The sequence below is a fragment of the Sphaeroforma arctica genome, assembly GCF_001186125.1.
Source record: "Sphaeroforma arctica JP610 unplaced genomic scaffold supercont1.494, whole genome shotgun sequence".
NCBI classification, from domain to species: Eukaryota; class Ichthyosporea; order Ichthyophonida; genus Sphaeroforma; species Sphaeroforma arctica.
This window is the reverse complement of record NW_014040064.1, coordinates 2238-27098: the sequence shown is the minus strand read 5'-3', so window position 1 is coordinate 27098 and position 24861 is coordinate 2238. Positions and strand designations below refer to the sequence as shown.

The 24861-nt window shown below is 41.0% G+C and overlaps 3 protein-coding genes across 3 annotated transcripts; all 3 read right to left on the bottom strand.

The window, feature by feature from the left end:
* Positions 1 to 6690: 6690 nt before the first annotated feature.
* Positions 6691 to 6882, bottom strand: SARC_06738 (hypothetical protein; the record flags this gene model as incomplete). Its single annotated transcript, XM_014299344.1, has 1 exon — positions 6691 to 6882. One exon carries the CDS (start codon positions 6880 to 6882, stop codon positions 6691 to 6693), a length of 192 nt encoding a protein of 63 aa, XP_014154819.1.
* Positions 6883 to 8604: 1722 nt separating this feature from the next.
* Positions 8605 to 16952, bottom strand: SARC_06737 (hypothetical protein). The gene is made up of 17 exons (XM_014299343.1): positions 15924 to 16952; positions 15329 to 15742; positions 15095 to 15206; positions 13836 to 13907; positions 13599 to 13676; positions 13286 to 13357; positions 12832 to 12975; positions 12053 to 12369; positions 11708 to 11804; positions 11536 to 11607; positions 11338 to 11409; positions 11013 to 11159; positions 10361 to 10432; positions 10103 to 10174; positions 9800 to 9871; positions 9322 to 9465; positions 8605 to 9079 (listed from the first exon to the last, which is right to left on the bottom strand). Exons 1-17 carry the CDS (start codon positions 16840 to 16842, stop codon positions 8965 to 8967), a joined length of 2991 nt encoding a protein of 996 aa, XP_014154818.1. The 5' UTR covers positions 16843 to 16952; the 3' UTR covers positions 8605 to 8964.
* Positions 16953 to 21948: 4996 nt separating this feature from the next.
* SARC_06736 (hypothetical protein) lies at positions 21949 to 22323 on the bottom strand (the record flags this gene model as incomplete). The annotated part of the gene is made up of 1 exon (XM_014299342.1): positions 21949 to 22323. A coding segment is annotated over one exon (375 nt), but the record flags the coding sequence as incomplete, so codon positions are not given.
* Positions 22324 to 24861: the final 2538 nt, after the last annotated feature.

The following is a 24861-nucleotide window of genomic DNA, read 5'->3' as shown; positions in this document are numbered from 1 at the left end:
TAGTTACGGTGCTTATGACACTTGCTATTGTGCCTAAAAACCGATCTTGGGGTTCAAAAGAAACGATGTTGTCTTCATAGACAGGCGACATCTCGGTTGTTGGAGCGACATAATCGAGACCTGCGCCGTCCAACTCGCCAAACACATCGGTCGAGGCGGCCGTGGCGATATAGGTCATTCCAGACACGAGAAGAGTGGCTTTGACAATACTAGTCATAATTGCAAATAGGAGTATTGATTTAGACAAGTTTGCTTTACACCGACGCTATCATGGACGCACCAGGGAACAAGCTCTATTTATATGTATGTGTGGTGTAAACGTTCGATTTTTTTATAAAACAAAAATGCATTTGTTTGACCCGAAAAAAAGTTGTATTGTTTGTAACTTTTGGTTTTTTTAAATAAATAAAATGGAAAATAAATTCCGATAGGAGTAAAACCTCTTTTTCCAAGATTAAATTTCAAGAAAAGAATAATTTTTGTTCGTTAGTACATAATTATGACTTATATCATATATGTATGACTACGTATGCATGTATTTATTGCTGAAATTCTCCGGATAAAGTTTGAAATTTTCAACAGATGCTCGGACTCGGTGGAGTCAGGAGTGGTGGACCTTGGACGGCAGGGTTGTTGATCGGACAAATGGACTAAACTGTCCGGGAAAAAATGGCTCGCCAGGGTATTATGTTTTCTTGTTCGTTTAACAACCCTGGTGGACGGTGTGTATTTATCTATTTGTGATGTAGTGTATTGAGTAACTCCTAGTAGACACTCACAGAGTAACTCATTTGCCTAGTAGAACTTTAGAAGCCGACACCGCACGTGAATTTACACGAACATATTTCAAGTGTGACACATCGTCAACTTGGTTTTATAGAAATTTAACTAGGTTTCTCCCATCGCCTAGTTAACCTTCTTATTCTCTCTACCGATGCGATTCATGAGAAACTTTGGAATTTTTTATTATATCAGGTGTGGGCGAAGCGAGCACTTTTGATTATTTTCCGGAGGGTAAGGAGGAGACGAGAAGAAAAGGGCGCGCAAGGCGCTCACTTTAGTGATCGCGCTATGTTCCAAAAGAAGAACTGTGAAAATTGTTAATATACCGAACGTGGTTGTAGGTTTGTTATTATAGTTTAGGTAGTATAACTAGACAGTATATCTAGCCTTATATAATGACAGGCAAAGCTCCAGCACACAGAAATCGCAAAAAGTAAAGTCCGGTGGTGTACGGTAGGAGGCCGACCGCACAGCCGGGACAGCAAACATTATCTCAGATGCGTTCCACAGCTAGTTTAGCTAACAGTACAAACAATGCAACATCATCATCTGTATCCCTATCTATAATCGTAGAAGACGACAAAATAGTAGCAGATGATGAAATAGATCAGGCGCTAGTAATAGTTTTCTCTGAAACGATAGACACACCCGTATCTGAAAACAGTAGTATCGTCATCACGACATCGAGTATTGAATCAAATATCAACAGACCAGTTGATACTTTTTTTTTCAGAGGTTTCGCATGGTTTGACTGGAAGATGCGCAACGGAATATTTTGAGATATTCTAGAGCAATGTTGCGCATACTACGCTATTTATATGCATCTGAAATAGGATGCAGAAAAGAAAAATATACAAAATTTAAGATCAATAAGCTAGATAGCCTAGACTTCTGATACTGATATAACGTCCCGACTATCGACAACTGAAGTGCGACTTCAATGGTAACCGGTTGCCACCAATCTCGCATTTCTGACAGTTGTTGTTCCAGTTTACACCACCTTTTTACTCGAAGATGACTATACTCGATTGCAACTACAGATTGACGACCTCCAGTATCCAGTCTAAAATAAGCAGGTGTCCATCGTGACTATGAAAACTCATCAAACTTAAGAAGTCGAGATCTACCGCCTTCAATTCTACCAAGCCTTGACTAGATGTTTATGTGTAAACTATGCCTCACGAAGCTCAAGGCGCCAAATTAATTATCGATCAGGGATTGTTTTCTCTGCAATACGTTTATTAGTTACACCGATATCAGAGCCCGGGACCCATGGAGACCGTGGTGAAAATGAAAAAGCAATATGCCAGCCGATGAGCCGACCGATGTCTATGTATTTAACTACTTTCGTCGCAACAGACGCAAACTCAATGCACAAATGAACATCTAATATGGCAAGCAAGTTTTTGCTAAACATAAATATGAATTTATGTTCAATGTTTTCACGGCCATCTTGATGGCCGGATTTTTTTATAGGGTTTTACGGACGTTAGTCCGTTGTGGCAAATTTTTCTTTCTCTAGAGAGGGTCATGATCGAACTTAACTTTTAGTCTTTAAAAAAAAGAGTGAAATTTCAATTTTTATTTACATACCTCGAATTGCGAATTCCGGAATTCGAGATAAAAAGATTATTTTGCAAAGTCAACGACGGAACCTGCCTGAGGCCCTGAGGGCTGCGGGCCTGAGCCCTGAGGGCGGCCCTGGGGCCTGGTGCCTAGTGGCCTGGTCAGAGGTCACCCTGGGGCCTGGGCCTGGTGACCTGGAGGCGGGACACCTGGTGACCTCTTGTTTAATTGTTATCTAGTGTTTAATCTGAAAAACGATGGTTCGAGTTCCAAGATTCCAAGAAGTTCGAAGATTCAACGTTTGGGCGCTCCTGAAGTTCTGTAGTTCTGAACTCTTGTCCCATTGGCCATTTATACAAAGAAGATTTCGGAATTGTGTCCGGAGTAAAGATTTGATAAAGAGGAGCGGAGTAGCTTTCCCATGTATTTTTTTATTAATTATAATTGTGTCCAGTTTTAGGTCACTCACTCCACTGTCGACTGTCGAGTGTGTACTATGCAGCCTGCTGCCTGTGGGCTGTGAGCCCGGCCTGTGCTGTGGGCCTGTAGCCCTGTGACCTGTGGGCTGTATGTAGCCTGTAGGGGCCTGTGGCCCTGTGCCCTGTGGGCTGTATGTAGCCTGTAGGCCTGTGGCAGACTGGTAGTTTTGAGTTTTTTTGTTTTTGCTTTGCCCGATGTTCTCTGCTGTGTTACTGTCAATGGGCAAAAGCCGAAATGTCTGATAAGCGTCATGCCGCGTGCGGTTACTATATAGTAAGTGTGCTTAGTTTGTGAATTCCTGGCGCTAAATGATCATTTTTTGGGCCGATTTTTGAATTCGGAGAATAAGGACCGAACTTTGGGAAATTCGAGGGACCTTATATTATATATAAAAGCAACAAAGTCTGACTCGGTATGTAAATATGTATATACTCTTGTCTCTGTCGTCGATTCGTCTCATCACTCTCAGCGCGTCTGTCGATGATCCCTCTGGAGTCTGGACTACTCTGGAGTCTGGAGCAGCCTGTTGATTGAGGCTGTTCACTGTACATGACAACTAACACTGTTACCTGTTGGCTGGAGCCGTCCGCAAAGGGTATCGGAGTAATTCTAATTTTTATTTTATCGGTATGTAGACTCTACTGACTCTCAGTCTCTCTATGTAGTAGATACTAGATCTCTACAGAGACACTCAGTGCCCAGGCCCTAGAGTAGACCGCAGAGCGACTATGTATCAGTATTGACTTATTTCAGATCTTCGTATCTTTGTATGTGATAACAGGCGGCAAGCTATCCAGAGTTTCTGCAGCAGTCTACAGTCTACAATCGTACGCTCTATTTATAACAAGACACAATTTAACAACTTGAAACAGTCTTCCGAAATCAAAATATCATTTTAGAATTATAAACTGGCCATTACGAATGTGACGTAACTGGGGGACAACTGAAGTCTACAAGTATAATAAATCTAGTTATGCAATTACGACATCGGCTGTCGAGTATTATGTTGAAGTGCCATGAACATACACGTTTTATTTTGGTGAACACTGATTCTGCTTCACTAACAAATGGTCGACCATACTTGATCGGAGTAGACTGCATATTTGGACGCCAGAACACCCAGCCCTCGCGAATCGCCGTACATGACCACACGGTTGCCATGATATTTGTTAATGAGGAGATATCCATCACCGCGAGGCTCTAGATACCAGATTTGGTCATCGTAGATCTTGTATCCGTAGTCGAGCGTGCCCAGCCCAACGCCATTCTTTTCATAGTCGACCAAACACTTGCCGGTGCCCACGTTCCAAAGTTGGAAGCCACCTTCCGCCGCGGATGCGGTAAACGTCTGGTCAGGCGAGGGTGTCGCACACTTTTTGGAGTACGTTACGCTGGATCCATTAAACTGCAAGCAGACCTGTCGTTCCTTATTGTACTGTGTCTCAGATTCGATGGCGGCGAGTGCTTGGGTATGGCAGGTGTATCGTGATTTGGAGCCAGCTTGGGTAGCATGGGTAGCAGAGCCGGGGTGGCTTGTGATCAGCTTGAGGAAGCACTTCTCAAAGATGCGTCTGACTATTTGTGTTAGCGTGATGGGGCGGAACTCGGCGGAGGAGGTGATATCTTCATCGACCTTTTTTGGGGTGCGCTGACATGAAAGTGGAGTTCAGGGCTGTAGAAAAGGTACCCGCCTTTAGTAGCTCAGTGAATGCTTCGGCAAGCAGTTTAATCAGTGGGCTATTGTGTCAGGGCGTCCTAGTGTCCAGCGTTCGGTGGAGCGCTCCACTGCAGCCTTCAGAAGGAGAATGTAAATTCTGTCAGGGCTAGGCCTCTTGTGTATTGGAAAGCGTAGTAGCCTCCATTACATCGTCGGGGCGTATGGCAGGAGCTACATCTGGCGAGGGTTCCGTATCCGGTGGAACCACGTACGGATTTGTGGGGTTAAATATGTCCTCAAAGTAACCAGTGAGGGTGGTGCCTGTGTCATCGGCACCCGGTATGCAGGTTTGGCGCGGATATCGTCGTTGGTAATATCTTTGAACATTTGAATATTGCTTTGGGCGGTCAGACGTGGGCGGAACGAATGGCTTGGCAGCCGTTGTACCCAGGGTCTATTTATGTCGTGGCCGAATCCCCCAAATATTTGCGGGTTAGCGGCATAGCGCCAGATGCAGTCGAGGATCCGTGGCAGCCCTTCCGCTGGACCATGCAAAGTGAGACACAACTATAGTAGATTCTGATGCGCCCGGATTTTGGCTTGGAATAATCGTGCGCGGGATTTATTGCGTAGGTGATAAAGTCGATGACGATATCGGTTATATTCATGAGAGGAAAGTCGTTGGTCTGGAGGCGGCTGCATTGTTGGCATTTGTTGAGGCCACCGATGGATTTGTTCCGTTGGAAGTACCCGGAGATCGAGTCCAAGGTGTGGTCACCAGAGATACCGTAGTCCATCAGCTTATAGATCTGGGGGGAGGTGGAGGTAGTGGGCCGGTGATACGCATGTTCTGGACTAGTTGACCCGCCAGCATAGATTTAGTTCAAGTGCCAAGTATTACATAAGATGGTCTCGATTGTGCTTATACGTAGTCCGTGATTTGTGGATGCGTGGTGATACTTACGGGCTTTGAAGCCGAAGTCTCACCAAACGATGTCTGGATGAAAATTGCCAACCTCGGGAGGATTCCTGTATTGTTGCCTGACGTCTTCTTCGGTAAGTGATTTGAGTGGGAGGTATGAAACGGCCATACAAACGCCAAAGCATACAAAGAACACCGCGTATACACGGTGAAGAGTAACCAAATTGGAATTTAGATGGGTGGTGTTTGGAAAAGATTCCAATACCACATTTTGAAGGGTGTAGTATCTCTTCTTAGCACTTGTTTTCGAACACATTTTAACATCACGTTGCTCATAATACTCAGCCTTAAAGTGTAAGTTTAACAGCCCGGACTCCACATTAGGCTCTATGTTATAAACGTAATCGTATAAAGTACATAAACTATAAACGTACTCGTAATAATACGAGGAACTTAAGATTCCTAAATGGTTTTTAACGGTTTTATTAATTAATACCTTTTTCATTTGACATATCAGATAGTTGGACAAGGCCAACTAGAATATAGCACACCTAGGTGTCTGATGTCATGGACACCGCTATGCGGATACACACATAATGGTTCGGCAGACACACTTACAATGCACCGTCTCTAGATCAAAGTGGCCAACGTCGGGCGCTTCATTCCTTTCCACATCTTGTGCGTATTTCTTTTTCATCCGAAAGTATGACAGTACATCATCGCACAAAGCAATACTAGTAATACGATAGCCAAATTTTCTGGACACGGTCTGATGTACTATAGACTTAACGGAGTGCACACTTCCAGAATCTAAGTCCATCAACACTAGTAACATAACAGCGATAGAGATGCACGCCAGGTGGATCCAATACATAACCATCAAGTATCATCCTCAGAATTACTGCAAACTGTTTATGCGCAATATCGTTGAACAACAACTCACCAGTGTGCACATCCTTTTTTGTCCTTAAATTCGTCGTACACAGTTTGTATTCTGTCTTGCAGGATTTGGGGACCTGGTATATGTCTCCGTACACGCTTTCAAATATAGTGTCTTTCACGTGCTGTCTGTAAGCGTGCCTCGTATGCTGTCTGTAAGCGTGCCTCGTATGCTGTCTGTCTACTGCGCAAAACACGCGATACTGCTTCACTATCTCCTGCATTGTCTATGAATAGATTTACTCGAAACACTTGCCAGAACTTCCAGTAAAACCCGTGACGCTTCGATAGTGGCACAAGGATCACGTGTCTGCATATACGAACTGTTTCTACTAGAGTATCTTCATATGCTAGGAATGTGGAGTCGCTGCATGTTCTGAAGGGCGTGCAAACCTTCAACTTCATCGGAGTCCTCTTCATCGCTGCCTATGATTTCATTCTCATCGTTTGCTTCGTCGCTGAACTCTAATTCACCAAGACCAGGGTGATCGACGAGGTCCAGGCAGAGGGCGGAACTTCGAGTCAACACAACCATACTAAGACGACGGAGTATGGAAGAATGAACAGTATGAGAATAAGTTTATTGATTTCTGGGTGTGTTGTCGTGATGTGCTGGGGAATGACACGTGACATCATGTCAAATTTAAGGCGGCCTTTACGAGGGCTACGCCCTCCCAAAGGCCCCTCTTTCTCTTCCTTTTCGCTTCCAAATTAATCAAAAGTCACTCGCTTCGCTCATTAGAATATTCCATTAGAAGTTGAGAGTATCATGTGCTGCTATCCCTGTGTCTACTCTCTAGGGAAGCATAGCCATATATTGTTTACACCAGTATTTTATGTATTTAGGACACTATGCACAGTTTCAAGTGATAGTACGGTGGTTTTACAGGTCTCACATTGGCTAAATGGGGGTTGCCATATATTGAGGAACAAATGTGACAGACCTGTCCTGTGTACCACACAAGTACCACGCACGCCTACGCCAAATTCTGATCTTGTCTTTGTATTCGTTCTAAATCTAAACCCGTAGTCGCTAACCCCAAAGGATTACAAACAATGGACGTGACTAGTTTAGGTGCTGACGTTTGGTCAAGAATCATTCGACACCTCAACGCACAGAACGTTCTAGAGCTTTCACTCACTTGTACCAGAATGCACGCTCTGGCGTCAGTGCGCAACTGGCTTCGAATTGATGGCCGAGTGACCCTTCACAGTAATGTGGCAAAGTTAAAGCTTTTTCTAAAACACTACAGCATTGCAGTGCGGGTTTTGACGCTGACAAACTTTTGCAGTGTCGACTTGAACAACCTCAGCTCTTGCGAAGCCCTTACCACACTACGATTGACGTAGATTCGTGACCTACGAAGACACGTGGTCAACTCGCTGTCAGTCCTTCCACATCTGCGCCACTTGCAGGTCAACTCATGTGACATGGTACAAGGAGCCGACATCATACCATTTCGTTTCCCCAGTGCACTCCAAACACTCGATATTGTGTTTACAATTTCATCCCCCGACATCACGGATCTTTCTCCGCTCATATATTGTCTCGCCTTGACCGAGCTTGATATATCCTGTACGAAAATTGCTGACTTGAGACTTTTGCCTTTCTGTATGAGACTGCACACACTAAGGATGATTTACTGTCAGTTCGTCACCAATATAGAGCCACTGACATCATGTTCAAAACTACAAACAATGTCCATAGGTAGTATTAGCATTACCGATATAGGGCCACTGAGTGCATGTTTGGAACTACAAGATCTGAGACTAATTGGCTGCAGTAAAGTCACCGACATAGAGCCACTACGAGATTGCTCAAAATTACAACGCCTGGATATACACAAATGCGGTGGAATCACCGACATTGAGCCACTACGAGCTTATTCAAAACTACAACGCCTGGATATACACCATTGCGCTGGAATCACCGACATAGAGCCACTACAAGGTTGTTCAAAACTACAACGCCTGGGTATATACAAATGCACTGGTATCGCCGACATAGAGCCAATACTAGCGTGCCCGAAACTAGAAACGCTACACTTACACTGCGGTACTTTAATAGAGCTACTACCGGCTTGTTCTAAACTACAAACACTGTACATGGATCTCTAAACCCTAAACCCTCACGTATCATTCTGTTCCACCATGACCCTCTAGAGCAAGAGACCTAAGAACAATTAAATATATACCGCAACGGACTAAATGCCGTACATAGTCCGGTTCCACTTTATGTATGAGAAAAATCGGCACTCCTTGATCAGCAGCAGTAACAATAAATGCTGCATGCTTCCGCCTCCCATAGCTGCAAAGTATGTTTATTGTGATTTTGAAACCTTTATTGTACAAATAAGTTTGATTTGAAGTTTGTAGAGTTTGACATGAATGGGGTGTTATACTTCCGAGTATGTGCGTTGTCAGTGGAATCTGGACTGAACGCCATCTCCAGCCGAGTAGTAAATAAGGCCTTTCGAAAGAAACGTTTATCTCATTCGTAGGCGCAGGGTGTACAGCAACCTCTCGTTCTTTGCTGATACATATCCGTTTCGAAAATAAGTTTCGCTCCTTGAAACATTTGAATGCAAGTTTCCTCGCACACTCTAGTAAGAAGTCTCTATGTGCACAGAGGTAGGTCAGCACAGGTTTGTGGGGCCACGGGGCAGTTCCCAGTGTAGGTAGCAGTAACGGGGACAAGCGCTATGCATGTGAGGGGGTTGGCATCCGCAGACCTGTGTGATTGTGTATGTCAATTGATGTGGTGGAAAGGACAAGCCATTAGTCTCGAGTATTTCGATTGGTGATACAAGGTTGCTACCATGATGAATCAGAAACTTGCGCTGCCTGCCAGAACGAAGTGGGTTTAAGGTTTTGATTCACCCTGTACAGTACACAGAAGTGAGTCACAATATGTTTCCTACCACATACAAACCACACCAAAAGTAGGTGTAGCTAACAATACACATGGACTTACACTTCGACTAAGTTGGGGGTGTTGGCGAATAGGTTCACTGGCATCTCCTCCACTAGATTATTGCTGAATCGGAATTCCGTTAGAGCGCCGTTGGTGTCACAAAATCCGACGGGGATTTCAGTCAGAAGATTATAATTCAACCACCTGAAACGTATATCAGATGTCAAACAGATTGAGGGAAAGAGAACAGTATGTGTGACAACTCACTGTCAAACAGATTGAGGGAAAGAGAACAGTATGTGTGACAACTTACTTTCAAACAGATTGAGGGAAAGAGAACAGTACGTGTGACAACTCACGTATTCTCAACCGAAAGTGCTTTCACGTAGCCAACTAACTATAATCAGGAAGTAACAGACATGTGCCTCTAAGTGCGCATACATCTTCGAACATGGTTATCACTGTATGCGTGTACGTGGGCATACATCGTGTCCAGTCCGGGGATGTATGTGGTAATACGCAATCTACAGAGACTTACAAGGTTTGTAGTTCCGTCAGGCCGGTGATCAAACCAGCTGGGACCGTTGCAATTAAGTTCTTGTAGAGATCCCTGGATGTGGAAGCGACAGAATGCTTGTCAGTGTCGTAATTGAAAATGTATGCCAGCATCCAGGGGTTCAGGGGTTTAGTAAACTCTAAACCCTAAAACTAGCGTGATGCGTGCAAGGTGGTGGAGGGGTGGTTGAGAAGGGATTCCTAAACCAAGCAACGATAGTAAGTTACGGACGGTGAACTCAGAATTATCAACCACGCCGCAACAGGATCAGGCCAGATCACTTACAGATTATTTAGTTTAGTATTAGCCAGCAGCAGGTCATCAGGAAGACTTTCAATTGAGTTTTGATGAAGCTCCCTGTATCGCATAAAGTTATAGGCAGATTTTGGTACTTGGTTTTTCTGAGGATCATAATTCGATACATTAACATGCATATTCACAGGTATATATACGTATGATACGTACGTTTGTCTAGGTGTTTCCATGCTTCAAATCATGTGATAAAGATATGTTGACTTACAGATTGAGGATGGAATGACTTACAGATTGGTCAGCTCAATGTTGTTCTTGAAATCGTCAGTGGACACTTCGGTAAGCCTATTTGAGTCGAGCTTGCTGTTATGGCGAAGATTATACGTTGCAAATTAGTTGAGCGATCAGTGTCAAGTACACAGCGATTCGTCGTATCATATTCATGTGGGAAGCAATACTCAATGCGAGATACGCAGCAGAAAGGTGAGCATCGTAATTGGCGGCTTTACGGATTTAGGGATTGAGGGAGTGGTCGAGTTTGCTTACAAATACTAGCACTGAAGGAAAGACAGTCCCGTATCCCTGTGAAAGAATTTAACCTTCGCCAACTGCGCATTCATGTACATACGCTTGGTGCACATTCCAAGTATATATGAAGAAAAACGATGAGTATCTATATATATGTATATGCATATACGAAAATGTAATACTTTTTGTATACATATAAACATATAAGTGTATATCATATAAACATGCTTAGTTTATATATACATATGAACAAACACATAACTTTGTATATTTACTTACATGTACTAACATGTGGATATACATTTACCTTCATTGCGACATTACGAATTTACATGTTTTCGCACACGCACTGCTTTATGTCTGCGTCTTCGTGTACTTAACAATCTGACAAATATACACATGCATTCTTACTTACACACTCTCTAGTTTGGTCAACTTGGCGAGCAGTCCGGAAGGTAATCGCGGAGCGAGAGCATTTACACTGAGATCCAACCATGTCAGATCTACAAGGGTGTCGAAGATGCCACTGGGAAGGGTAACCAGTCCGTTGTTGGACAGGAAGCTGCAGTGCGCAAAAGGATTACGTACCATTAAATGTATCAAAATGTTAGTGATTGAGATGTGTTGGCTTAAGGTGGGACTGTAAGCTCGCACAGTTGAGGTGTTTGCTGAGTGTGGATGCAATTCCTCTTTGTGGAGATATGGTCATCGCATCACAGGCGTTCGAAGGGGTGACTTACAGTCTGGCTAGGTTGGTGTTCTTGGCGAAGACATCCGCAGGCAACTGGCTCAACAAGTTGTAACTCAGGTCCCTGCAGTAAGTAACGAGACATACATAACAATCAGAATGACAACAGGAAGTGAAATAAGATAACGCGTTCGATAGAGAAAGATGCCATTTCAGATCAACGCTGGTGGGTTTCTCGCACACCACATACAGATGAATAAGCTGCGTCAAATCGTCGAAGACTCCGGGGCTGAAATGCTCGATTGCTCTGGCTCCTAAAATTCTGCACAGGGATGGGAAGTATAGTAACAGTGTGGTTAGCGAGAGTTGTCAAGAAACTCATGGTGAACGTCCAGATTCCAACTCACACACGACGAACTTACAAGAGATCGCAGGTCAAGGGATCCGAATAGGCCCCGGCCTCCCGGATAAGAACACGCTGTTCACTTATGCAGAAAACTCCGCACGATGAGTTCAATACTGTAGAGTGTGTGGTTAGGATACAACTATGAGTCTTTCTACAAATGATAATACGTAAAGCCTGCAGGGTTATGGGTTCATTGAATATGCAGTAAGGAACACTATAAATATATATATATATATATATATATATATATCTTGATATTGTAAAGGATGTAGCAAATGTAAAATGTACATTATATATACATTCTTAAAGTTGTAGTGTGTACGGCAGATGTAAGATGAACGAGTTTTGACCAGCAACATACCGGGGTCCAGATCCGCACAGCTCAATTCACTACAGTCGCACGATCCATCGTTTTGGCTTGAACATCCATCAAAGCAGCTGTCAGTCCCACATACAGAATCAAACGCGTTTGTGCAAACGCCTTGGATGCACCCAGGAACAAGGGTGCAAGCGACACAGACTCCAGTTGAGTCCGCGTAGTGCCCTTCTACACATCCTCCAGTGCATACGGGTAAGGAAGCGACCTTCACACCAGCTGAGAAGGACATGGCCGTGCCAATGTACCTAGCGGGCAGAGACAGCTGTGCAACGCACGCGAGGGGGTTGAGGTTCATGTTCCTGTATGGGTAGGGGCAAAGGGTAGGGTTTAGGGTTTGAGAGTTGTGTACTGAATACATACATACCCGTCGGTAGTTTGGGTCTGACTTTGGGCCATGAGCATTGTGAAGAGTCGGTTTGAAAGTCTGATGAAGCAACCACTGAGAGCGGAGGTACAGCGCCTCACGGGGATTTTCCTTCGTCGGTGTTGGTTGATTGGGTGATTGTCTTACACAGGTGACGGCCACTACGCACGTGAGTCATACTTTAAGCTGTCCATGAATCCGAGAAGGTCTTGAGGGGAAGTGACCGGATCAACATACCGTGCAACGGTAATGACTACGAGCACACGCACATCGAGTCGACGGTGGGGGTTTCCGTTACAAACGGAATGTGACAGGTACATTGGTGTAACAGGTAGGTACAGTACACAGAGCTACGCCGTCAGAGCGATTAAACTCAATCGGGTACCATCATGCTTACACTAATTCTAGCGCCAGATTGTTGTCGAACAAGCCTTCTGGAAGTTCTGCAAGGAGAGCCCAGGAGAAGTCCAGTTTTTTGAGTGACGGTACGTTGTCAAAGTACCCCGCGGGGATGGCTTGAACGCGGTTCTTATTGAGCCATCTGATATGTGCACAGTGAGAAATCGAATGATTAAGTTAAACTCTCCGAACAAGTGCTACGTGAAAGTCCTCAGCAAAGTGCAGATTAAGCTTCTGGGCGTTTTACTGCACTTCGTTGTTTGTTGATGGTGGCCGCACATAAACCGGTTCGCAGCCATAATCACAAATGGGAAGGACAACATCATCAAACAGAGATATGCACCACTAAGTCCCTGATGTACGGTAACTCAGTCACTGATGTACGGTAATCAAGTCACTGATGTACGGTAACTAAGTCACTAGTATACTGGGAAGTCAGAGGCAGTACTTACAAATTCTTCAGGTCCGCCAAAGTATCCAACAAGCCAATGGGCAGAGTAGTTATCCGGTTTTGACCTATATCCCTGTGAGTGTTTGGTTGCAACAGAATAGTTAGTACACATCGCCTCAAGTCTCAGTCATCTACAGTGCATCACTTGTCTCTCATGCGCATGACCCAAATATTTAGTAAGAGTTAGTAAGGCTCGATGAATGGGAATGCAGAATGGCAGTGCGGTACAACCCAGATACGAGTGAACGCTGTAGGGCTTGCGTCGCTGGCTGAAGGCCAATGGGCCACGAGCAAAGTTTATCGAAGGAACATACAGATCGATCAGTTTGACGTTCTTCGCGACCAGAGTGGGTGAAATCGCCGAGGATGCCAATTCATTATTGAACAACACTCTGTATATACCAAATAAAAGATGGAGTCAGTGGAGTGGAGTGTGACAAATACGTACTGCCACACAATTAGCAAAGGAGAGAATTGGATGCCTACTTCTACACAAAACATTACAGAGATATATGGCTTGAATGTGCATGAGGGATCTCACAATAACTTACAAGTTTGTTAGGTCGGTCAAGTCGTCGAAGATCCCGGGAGCAAGAAATCTAATACCTTTATTGATGGCTTGTCTGAAGGAAACAAGGACAATGAAGTGCGTTACAAACGTGCATACATCATCTTATTAATGCCTTTGATAGAACCGATATTAAAATTGTTCTCGTTCCATATAGATGTAGATAAAGAAACATAAATTGACTACTTGTATAACTTTAACATATACGGGTATCCATATACATACATAATATATATATATATATATATATATATATGCATATACCCATAATGACATACATGCATATATATATATGTAATATATATCAACATATATATATATGTAATATATATTCATATGTAGATATAGGTAAAAAATATGAATAGACATGTGTGTATACTTATACATGTACGATTATAGATATAGATGTATAGATATATATAGTGTGTGTCAATAGGTATATTTTTATATATATATATATATATATATATATATATATATATATATATATAAATATATTTATATTATACATATATACATCAATATTTGTTTATACAATATATATGTATATATATGTAAATATGAACATGATATTTTATATATATATATATATATATACGTATTAAATTTATTTGAAACACATAATATACATAAATGTATATGTATTCATATACATATACAAATAAAATATTAAATAATGCATATATATATGTATATATATATATATATATATATATATATATATAGATATATATATATGTGTGTCGATAACCCATATTTTTGAAAATATATTGCATGCACAAATTCGTATATATACATATATATATATATACATATACATACTATATATATATATATATATACATGTACATGTACTGTATATATATATATGCTTGATATAAATTTGTATACATAAGCATAAACATACATGTACATTATATATATATATATATATAAATATATATATATATATATATATATATTCATATTCATATGCATATACAAACATACATACATACTATATATATATATATATATATATATATGTGTGTGTGTATGTGTTTGCGCGTGTATGTATATACGTATATATACACAAACACACACACACATATATATATATATATACACACATATATATATTATAATCTGCATGGGTATTATAGCCTTCCGAATACGAAAGTATGTGGCAATAGGATGATATACGAATTCTCCATGTGCATATTATTGTCAATGTAATAGAAACAGTCCAGAATTTAAACATACATGCTTGTGCACTGTGTCACGTCTTCGCCTCCCATGACCTCGCGGATAAGGAGACCTTGACTGTCAACGCAGAATGTTCCACAGTTGGATTCAATATCATCAGTAGGAATTGCTGAGCGGAGAATATAAATTCGAGTAACGACGTTAGCATATCGATACCAAGTTATAGACGTGTTGAATCTTATAGGTTGACAACATCACCTGAATTAAGTACGTACACTGAACGATGCTTACCTGTTTGTCCGCTGCAAGTCAGGCTATCACAGTTGCACATCCCGCTTCCGCCTGGGGGGGCAGAATTGAAACAACCATCGAGGCAACCACCGTAGGCACACTGTGCATCAAACGGGCTTGTGCACACCGCCTGTGTACAGCCACTCACAGAGGGGCACGATGTACACTGGCCATTGGACTTATCCTGGTAAAACCCTTTCTCACAGGCACCAGCGGCGCATCTGGAAGTAGGTTCCCATACAGGCCCTGTAGCAGTAGCGTTAGCCGTCTGGGACGGTACGCACGTGGACTCCAGGCAATTGGTGAGGTCAGGGGAACAGGCTTCACATTGACACGTGCCAGTTCCAGGGTTAATGGTATCGCACGCCTGTCCTTTTGGGCAGAATCTAAAGGATTTTCTGCCGCTGCTACCTGCTGTACGATGAGAAGTTGTGCAGTGTCTGTATATATTAGCTGAGATTTTCTCGATGCATCGAATGAGACAATAACTAAGATCCAGAGAAATAATCGCAAAAAATACTCATACTTTCATGGCATCTATAGAAACATCGGATACCTGTATATAAGCAAGCGTGAACACTTGAAACATTCTTACCTGGTGAGTAAATACCCTCGCCATCCAAGCAAGGAGTTGATATATTACGATCTCCTGATGACGATTTGGTGAACGAGATCTCGTGCAAGCGCAGTGGCTGCAAAAAGGCGTAGTTCTCCTGAGTGGCGATACAGATTGCGTCCAAACAAGGCAAACTGCACACGTGCAAGATGATCGTTGAGGTGTGATCATCACTGGCCACCGCAAATGCCGCATCAAGATCTGCCTCGGAATGGCTTTTAGCGTGCTGTCGCGCACACGCTCCTGCGTTTTTCCTATCATTGGTATTCACGCACCAGTCATAGGTGTCGACGTCATCGACATTTGCTGAAATGAGAGAAAGATAGCCGGTTATGTAGGCAACAGCCCAGTCATCATCCATGAGATCCCCAGCCTTAGTTATCTGAATCCATCCACCGTCGCACCAATAGCTATCAGTAGGTTCTACACTGGACGTGACATAGACTTGCGTGAACTCGAACTGAGTCTGAGTCTCCGTGACAATGGGCGCTGGTCTATTAGACAGGTGATACCATGCCTTGTCGATGATCTTGCCGTTTCCAGCTCTCTTAATGCCCTCATTCTTGTGTAGAGGCTTCTTGCCATTAAAACTGGGCCAATAGTTCTCCCAGTCCCCAGATTCGGTGGGAGCTACAATATCGGTGGGAGAAGAATCTCCTTTGATAGCTGCAATTTTGCGACCCTCGGCTGCAACCAATGCATCATCACTATCAAGGCCAGTATCGCCAGAAATCAACTGTGCCTTCGTTAGACCAGTGTATGTGTTACCATTGGCGTCGAATCCGTCCACATTGAAAGTCTTGCCTTTGTGTGACAAGTATGCCGAAATTGGCTCCTGCGCGCACACTACGGAGGCAGCACTCACCAATAAGGCTGCTCGAATCTTAGTTGATTTCATCGTGAATACACAACAGTCGACAACGGATATGTAATGAAAATGAAGTACAACCTATAGAAATGCAAAAGTGACGTCCTTTTCGAATTCTCTTGATCCTACGTATTTTTAAGTATTATAAAAAATAAATAATAGTCTTCTTATCTATTTTCTCCAGGCTTATTTATACATACTAGTTATTACTTATTACTGGCCTATCAATAGTAGATACTACCCCTGGGACCACTGGCTGGTCTACTCTAGTGTATTGGTGCCTGGTGGTTCTCTGGGGTAAGGTTTCCAACCAGCTTCATTGTCAACTAGGCTGCTCACTGGCCTGTGAGGTTGTCTGCCCGCTATCACTGTACCCTGTGCGGCTGTGCACCTTTCACCTGTGTTGTGGTCTGCTGTGGGCTGTGGCCATCTACAGAGTGCAGACTACAAACGTATTCTATAATGTTAAATTTTTTTATAAAACAAAGTCAAAGAGTCAAAGGCAGCCGGTCATAAAAATTACTACATCTATATATAGATACACTCCAAAGCTCTCTGGAGTACTCCGTAGTTAGGTATTCTCTCTACTCCGAAACCGATAAACTCACATAAGTTTTTATTATTGGAATATTTTATATTTTCATGGCCTTCTTGTTTGATTTCACTGTTTCAGAAGGCTATGAAGTGTGATATTTCATGAATTATGACCCTCTCGGCCTCTCTCTGACTATCTCTCTCTCTAGAGTAACGAATTGACAGAGGTTATTTTTCAAAAAATACCCTTCTCCGACAACGAACTATTCCTGAACAATATTGACAATTTACGTGTTCTAGAGAGAGAGAGTAGAGAGAGAGGAAGACTCTCTATTTACTACTCTCTCTACTACTCTCCCTCTACTAGTAGCATGTAAATAGGAGACTGGAGAGAGGTTATTCATTATCGCCTGGAATCTATTGGATAGGGGGTCGAAGTCATCGAACTGCCATCCAGTCTCAAGGACTCAAGATGGAGTTATTTTTTAACGGTTTAGACTTTTTGCAAATTGTCTTACATAGGACCTTTTCTAAAAAAAAGAAAAAAACATTTGTTGCTGTTTTTTGATTTTGTATTTGTTCAGTCTTATTAGTGCCTACTGATTCTTTTCCTTTGTTTTTACTTTTTCAACAAAAACTAAAATAGAATTCAGCTGGGGTTTTTTATCTTGCAATGAGTAATGACGGTGTGCAACTGTCAATCCGAGTATTGGACGATTTCCAATTCCAAACTGGTTGTTTTACAAAGAGTAAATACGTATGTTGGTGACTTGGTGGTGCCAAAAATACATCATTGTCTGCTATACACTCCTTGACAACAAATATAATGATTGGTTTAGTAAAACTATAATTTGACTACAAATTGAGTACAAACAGTGTCGGTGTGTTTGTGGGCATTTTGATTGGATTCTGGAGCTTTCCTCATATCGTTGTAAGTTGCAACGCAAGTAAATGATCCGTTAAACGTATACTTCCATTTCAGTGTCCCGTTTATAATTGTAGGGCCATATTCCAGGTTAGGCAATAGGCTTCATATACATACCAACATTTTGTCCTGACGACACATCCTGATATTAAAAACTGAGACCGAAAGGTTTACAATAGGTGCACTATTCAGGTCTATACAGGTTAAAATATACCAAAATACGTTGCAACGTTAAAAAATAATCCGTTAAACGTTGAAAAGATGACGTTTATATACATGACACTAAACGTTTTGAGGTTAGCTCTTGAGTGACTAGACACACTCGCGTTTTAAATTGTTATATCCCTCTCTCTCTCTCTCTCTCTCTCTGCACTGACTACTCTACTAGTAGTAGAGCGAGAGTACTGTAGAGTAGTATTTAGTAGGACCCCAGAAGTCTTTATTCAAAGTTTTCTCCCTGTTCTCTTCTTCTTGCTTCTTGTGCTGTGTCCCAAGCTCAATAAGTTATAGGGGTACGGAATATAAGTTCCAACTTTAAAGTTAACATTTGATTTTTAAAAGTTATACCATTTATTTAGGACAAATCAACTACAAAGTTATTTTGGAAACTGCACCCAGTAAGCTGTCCGATCGTTGAAAATTTTAGGCCACGAAATTGATAATAGGCAATCAAAAGAGATTGAGCGTTTCAGTTGACTGTCACCTGAGTGACCTGGAAAATGCACCTAACATGTATGAAAGTGTACTATTGAGATATAAAGTTACAACTTTAATGTTTATTCGAGGCAAAATAAAAGTTACAAATTTTAACGCATTGAGCTTAGGCTGTGTCACTTCAACAAGTTCAACTCTCTTGTTGTGTGTGTAACAGGTGTGTATGCACAAATTTGTCGAATGCATGATGATGTGGGCTAAAATCAGACGTTCAAGTTCGTTGCAAGTTTCAAATCCATGTGGGTCCAAGTTCTTCACTCACTCTTTATAACGATAAATATTGACAAAAAAAAGTTACAAGTTCGCCCCACTCTCCATTCTGGCTTCAGCCTTCAGGGCTCCTGGCCTCCTGCCTTCAGAAGTTCAGCAGTCATCATCATGATACTGTACCACATTTCAATTTGAAGCTGTGCATCTGTTTCAGACTGTTTATGTGTGTCAGAGCGGACTGATGAGAAGGGAAATACTCTAGACCAATTACATCATTGTCTGCTAATTACTCCTTGGCAACAAAGATGATGGTTGGTATTGAGTAAAATTAAAATTAAAAATCCGATATCGGTCATCCAGTCTTGTTCTCTTCTCTCTTCAGTTTCTTCTTCTCTTCTTTTTGTGTTGATCGGTGTTGGGGAACGCCCTTCAACTTTTGAAAGCAAACTATATCTAATTAAAAAAAAAACAACAAAAAAACAAAAAAATGACAGTACAATATTGCGTAGCCTTCTGAAAATAGATCAGAATGAATATTGATTTTTAAAATATAATAAGTAGTATCGAATAATACGTATAAATATATAAGTAAGCGACTAAATACGTGTTCGGTAATCTGACTAATTGTTGGACCATTATTCATAATAATATGGGTCTATATATGTCTATACTAGCTATTGGAGAGTGTAAATATATATATCTATACTAACCATTAGGCAATAAATTCTCCCGCCAAAGGGTATCACATGCCGGCGAGACAATTTTATATATTTATGAAGATATAGATGTTGTTTATTTATGTAGTTACAGACTTACAGGTATCACACATTCACGATGCAGATATCACTCTGAATATGTAGAGGTCGGGGATTCTCTGTCAGCCTCGGAAGCGGAAGCAGATATTATTCAGATGCACCGATTAAGATAGACTTTGATTAATAGATACATGATGCCGAAATCTATACAGATCACTTCCAACACATATACACGAACACACACACCCACTCACCCAAACGTCCACGAATAAACAAACAAACATACAAATACATACTCTAATTAACTATTAATTGGGTGGCATGAATTTCATTCGAATACACGCTAAAGTAAATTGGCACTGTGGTGGTTATGATACACACACACACACACCCACACCCGCACACACACACACACACACACACACACACACACATACATATATATATATATATTGATACACACATGCAGACATACATTCATGAATAAATCAGTATACAAACACATGCTACATTCATGAATAAATCAGTATACAAACACATGCGTAAATACATAATTTAATAAATGAATATATACAAAAATACATACATACACTCATACAAACAAGAATATATGGGAATAAACATACTTAGATAGATACAAACATAGATATATACGTACGTACATACATAATACATAATTGATTACATAAATTAGTAATAATATACATACATCTATTGTCTATATATATATATATATATACATACATACATACATACTAACATACATACATATATATATACATACGTACATAGATGATATATACGTACATATATACATACATACATCATACATACGTACATCAAAGAATGCCTACACACATACATACATACATAAATACATACACACATACATACATTAATTGTTTATAAAAATATAAATATATATCTATGTATATATATATATATATACGCATAAATATATTATGTATTATATATATATATATATATATATATATATATTATATATATATATATATATATATATTATATATATTCATATATGCTTATATATATATGTATATCTAAAATCATATATATATCTATATATATATATATATATTTATATTTATTTAATACATATATACATAATATATATATATATATACATATATATATATATATATATATATATATAATAAATATATCTACATCTATATTTATATATATATATCAATATATACAAACATATATATATATTTATATATGTATATATATTTATATATATATATATATACATCTATATAGCTGTATTTAAATAGATAGATTGATAGATAGATAGATATAGATACAGATATATATAGATATATATATAGATATATGATTTTAGTAGTCTAGAACAGGTTCTTGGTGGCTTTACGTCAGTGATGCCATTGCAGCTCTACTTATAGACATTGAGTGTCGAACACGTTCTTAATGGTTTAATGTCGATGTCACCAGTACAGCCGTGCATGTCTAAAATTTTAATTCTGAGCAAGCGCCTAGTGGTTCTATGTCTGTGATACCAGTGCAGCAGGACATTTGCAGATATTGCAGTTTCGAGCACGCTCTAAGTGGATCTACAGTAGTGATACTTGTTCAGTGTGACATGTATAGTTTTTGTAGTTGCGCACAGGCTCGTAGTGGCTCTATATCAGTGATACCGGTGCAGTCGTTCATGCGTAGTGTTTGTAGTTTCGAGCAAGCACGCAGTGGCTCTATATTAGCGATACCAGTGCAGCTGCCTATTACCAGGTGCTGTAGTTCTAAACAAGCTCGTAGTGGCTCTATGTCGGTGTTACCAGCGCAGTCCTCTATTTCCAGGTGTCATAGTTTTTGAACAAGCTTGTAGTGGCTCTATGTCGGTGATATCGCGGCATTCGCGTATTACCAGGCGTTGTAGTTTTGAACACGCCCGTAGTGGCTCTATTTCGGTGATACTAATGCATTTGTCTATGACCAGGCGTTGTAGTTTTGAGCAACCTCGTAGTGGCTCTATGTCGGTAATGCCAATACCGCCTATGCGTATTGTTTGTAGTTTCGAACATGCTGTCAGTGGCTCTAGATTGGTGTCGAACCGACAGCCCGTCACCCTTAGTTTGCGCAGTCTCATACAAACAGGCAAAAGTCGCAAGTCAGTAATTTGCGTCCTGGATATATCAAGCTCGGTCAAGGCGAGGCAATGTGTGAGCGGAGAAAGATTCGTGATGTCGGGGGATGAAACTGTAAAGCGAATATCGAGTGTTTGGAGTGCACTAGAAAAACGAAGCGGTGTGATGTCGGCTCCTTGTACCATGTAACATGAGGTGATCTCCAAGTGGCGCAGTTGTGGGAAGGCTGATAGCGAGTTGACCACGTGTATGCGTAGGTCACGAATATCATCCAACTTCAGTCTGGTAAGGGCTTCGCAAGAGTTGAGGTTGTTCAGGTCGTCATTGGAAAATAATATTAGCGTTAAATTCCGCACTAGATTTCGGTAGTATTTCATAAAAAGATCTAAGACAGACGTTTATTTAAGAAAGGTCACTTCGCCACCAACTACAAGCCAGTTGCGCACTGACGCCAGAGCGTGTATTCTGGTACATGTGAGTGAAAGCTCTAGAACGCTCTGTACTTTGAGGTGTCGAATGATTCTTGACCAAACGTCACCACCTAAACGAGTAACGTCCATTGTTTGTAATCCCTTGGGGCTAGACACTACAGATTCAGATTTAGAAAGCATGCATAGACAATACCAGATATTTGCGTAGGCGTGCGTGGTACTTTGCGCACTGGACAGCTCTGCCACTGTGTTCCAATTATATTGAAGAACCAATATAGTCAATGTGAGATATATGGTCAGTATGAGACATGCCGAACCACCGTTCTATCCCTTGCAACTGTGTGCAGTGTGCTACACAAACCGCTGATGTAAATGGCTGTGCTTCCCCTGGACGGGTATTTATTAATGTGATGTTGCGCCGCAGCGTAAACAAGAATGTTTGTAAATACTTTATTGGTGGATATTTAAAAAATTATATATCTTTTTTAATAATTGTTTAAAAAGAAACATGGCATAGCCTTCTGCTATGGAAGGAGAAAATATGTCTCTTTTGAACAATTCTATTTATAAAAGGTAAAGTGAAAAAAAGATTTGAGTGCGCTTATTTGGAGTAAATTAGTGTACGACTGTTCTCGGAGGAAAACTGCTATAGCAGCAAAAAGCCAAAAACCTTCTGGATTAGGGTCTCTGCTAAATTTACGATTCGTCGGAAGAAACCTGATTTCTGCCCGCGACCCAATCCAGAGGGCCGTGTAAATAGTCTTACATATACATTCACCTAAATATTTATGTGGCGCACACAAAGAGAAACCGGGGTCTTCCGGACCCCTATGTTCAGGAGTATGGGACACCTCGAAAAAATAATACTACTCAAACCGGGTTTCCTCAACGGATTTGAGCTTATCTCATCCTCCTAGAAAAGATAAGCTGGTTCATTTTGTGATACGACCAATATTTCAACAAACCCCCCCCCCCCCCATTTTGTTTTTGATTTGGCCATACACCCAAAATCGACCTTTTTGAGGCTATCGAAGGTGTTGCAATATCGATAGAGCTTCAAACTCTTAGGATTTGGACTCCCTACCAGGGATTCATCCAGGACAACAATTCTCAGAATATTCTGACGGTCAATATTCGAAGCAGAATTCTCAAATAAAGCTATATTCAGCTTGACATTTTGAAATTTTGCAATTTTGGAATTTGGCCAAGGTGGTGACCCAGATTTCTGGGGCACGAAATATAGTGATTTGGCCGAACTTTTTTATTGCAGTTTTGGATAGCTCTCCAAAAGCCGAATGCTTTGGGCCAAGATTTACAAAAATTTATCGGTTGATTCAAAAGTTAAGGACGTTCAAAATCTGACCGGAAGACCCCGGTTTCTCACTGTGTGCACCATACCTGAATATACGTTTTTTTATTTACACTCACTTTCATGTGGGAATGGTGGATGATATATCATGGAGACGTAAATAAACTATGTACACGATATTTTGATACGACCCGTAATGTATGCTATACTACACCTTATAATATACGTATCAGCGAGTTCTTGTGTGCTTAGTGTTGTCCGTGGACGTTGATATGCCCAGTGCAGGCGTTGGTCCGGTCACACGCACCGAATTACGGAACGAACGGAACACAACCCATGCAAAACCGCTACCAATACAGTTGACAAGTCCTGGTTAACTATAACACATACGGACAAATTTAACTATGAAACACACGCATATACGTATTGCGATAGCTAAGTAAGTATACCCAAGCTTCAATAATTGATAGACATGATGCGCCGGATCTGTGCCTTGAAAGCTTTACTGTTGTACTTCACAATATGTCACGCCTGTGGGGTGTTTGCAGAAACTGTAGCGGTCGATGAGGAATGGGTATCATTCCCGTCACTCAAATCGGTCAGTCGAAAGTTTGTGATAGACTACTACCAAAGTCAACATGAGAAGTTCAATGCAGGTAATGCTTATTGCAAGTGTTTTTTTAATAAAGAACGTGTTTCATGGAGAGTTGGGGTTAGTACTTACTGATTTTTCTTGTGTTAGCATACCCTTATGATTCAGGCATGCGAAGACCATCTATGTTAACATACAAACACGTACACGCACACAGAGGTGAGTACATGTTATATTTCATGCGTTATTCGATGATATATCCTAAATTACTGCCGAAGTCAGCATACAAAGCTCAATATAGCCTGCTATAATACAAGGCGAGTTGTATTTAGTGTTCGCGGAAAGTGTCTAAGTATTTAGCACGCAATCTAGGTATATGCACAACAAAGCAAACACAACAAATATGCACGCCATGAGGTTTCAAGTGTACTTATATATATATATATACATATA

What these genes read in the sequence shown, in the direction of transcription:
- SARC_06737 (XM_014299343.1), bottom strand. Translation starts at nt 16,842, where the DNA reads ATGAAATCAACTAAGATTCGAGCAGCCTTATTGGTGAGTGCTGCCTCC. An exon ending in CGAGGGTATTTACTCACCAG is followed by an intron (nt 15,743 to 15,923) that starts GTAAGAATGTTT and finishes CTCATCGTACAG; the next exon opens with CAGGTAGCAGCGGCAGAAAA. An exon ending in CTGACGGAACTACAAACCTT is followed by an intron (nt 9,466 to 9,799) that starts GTAAGTCTCTGT and finishes TATACGTTTCAG; the next exon opens with GTGGTTGAATTATAATCTTC.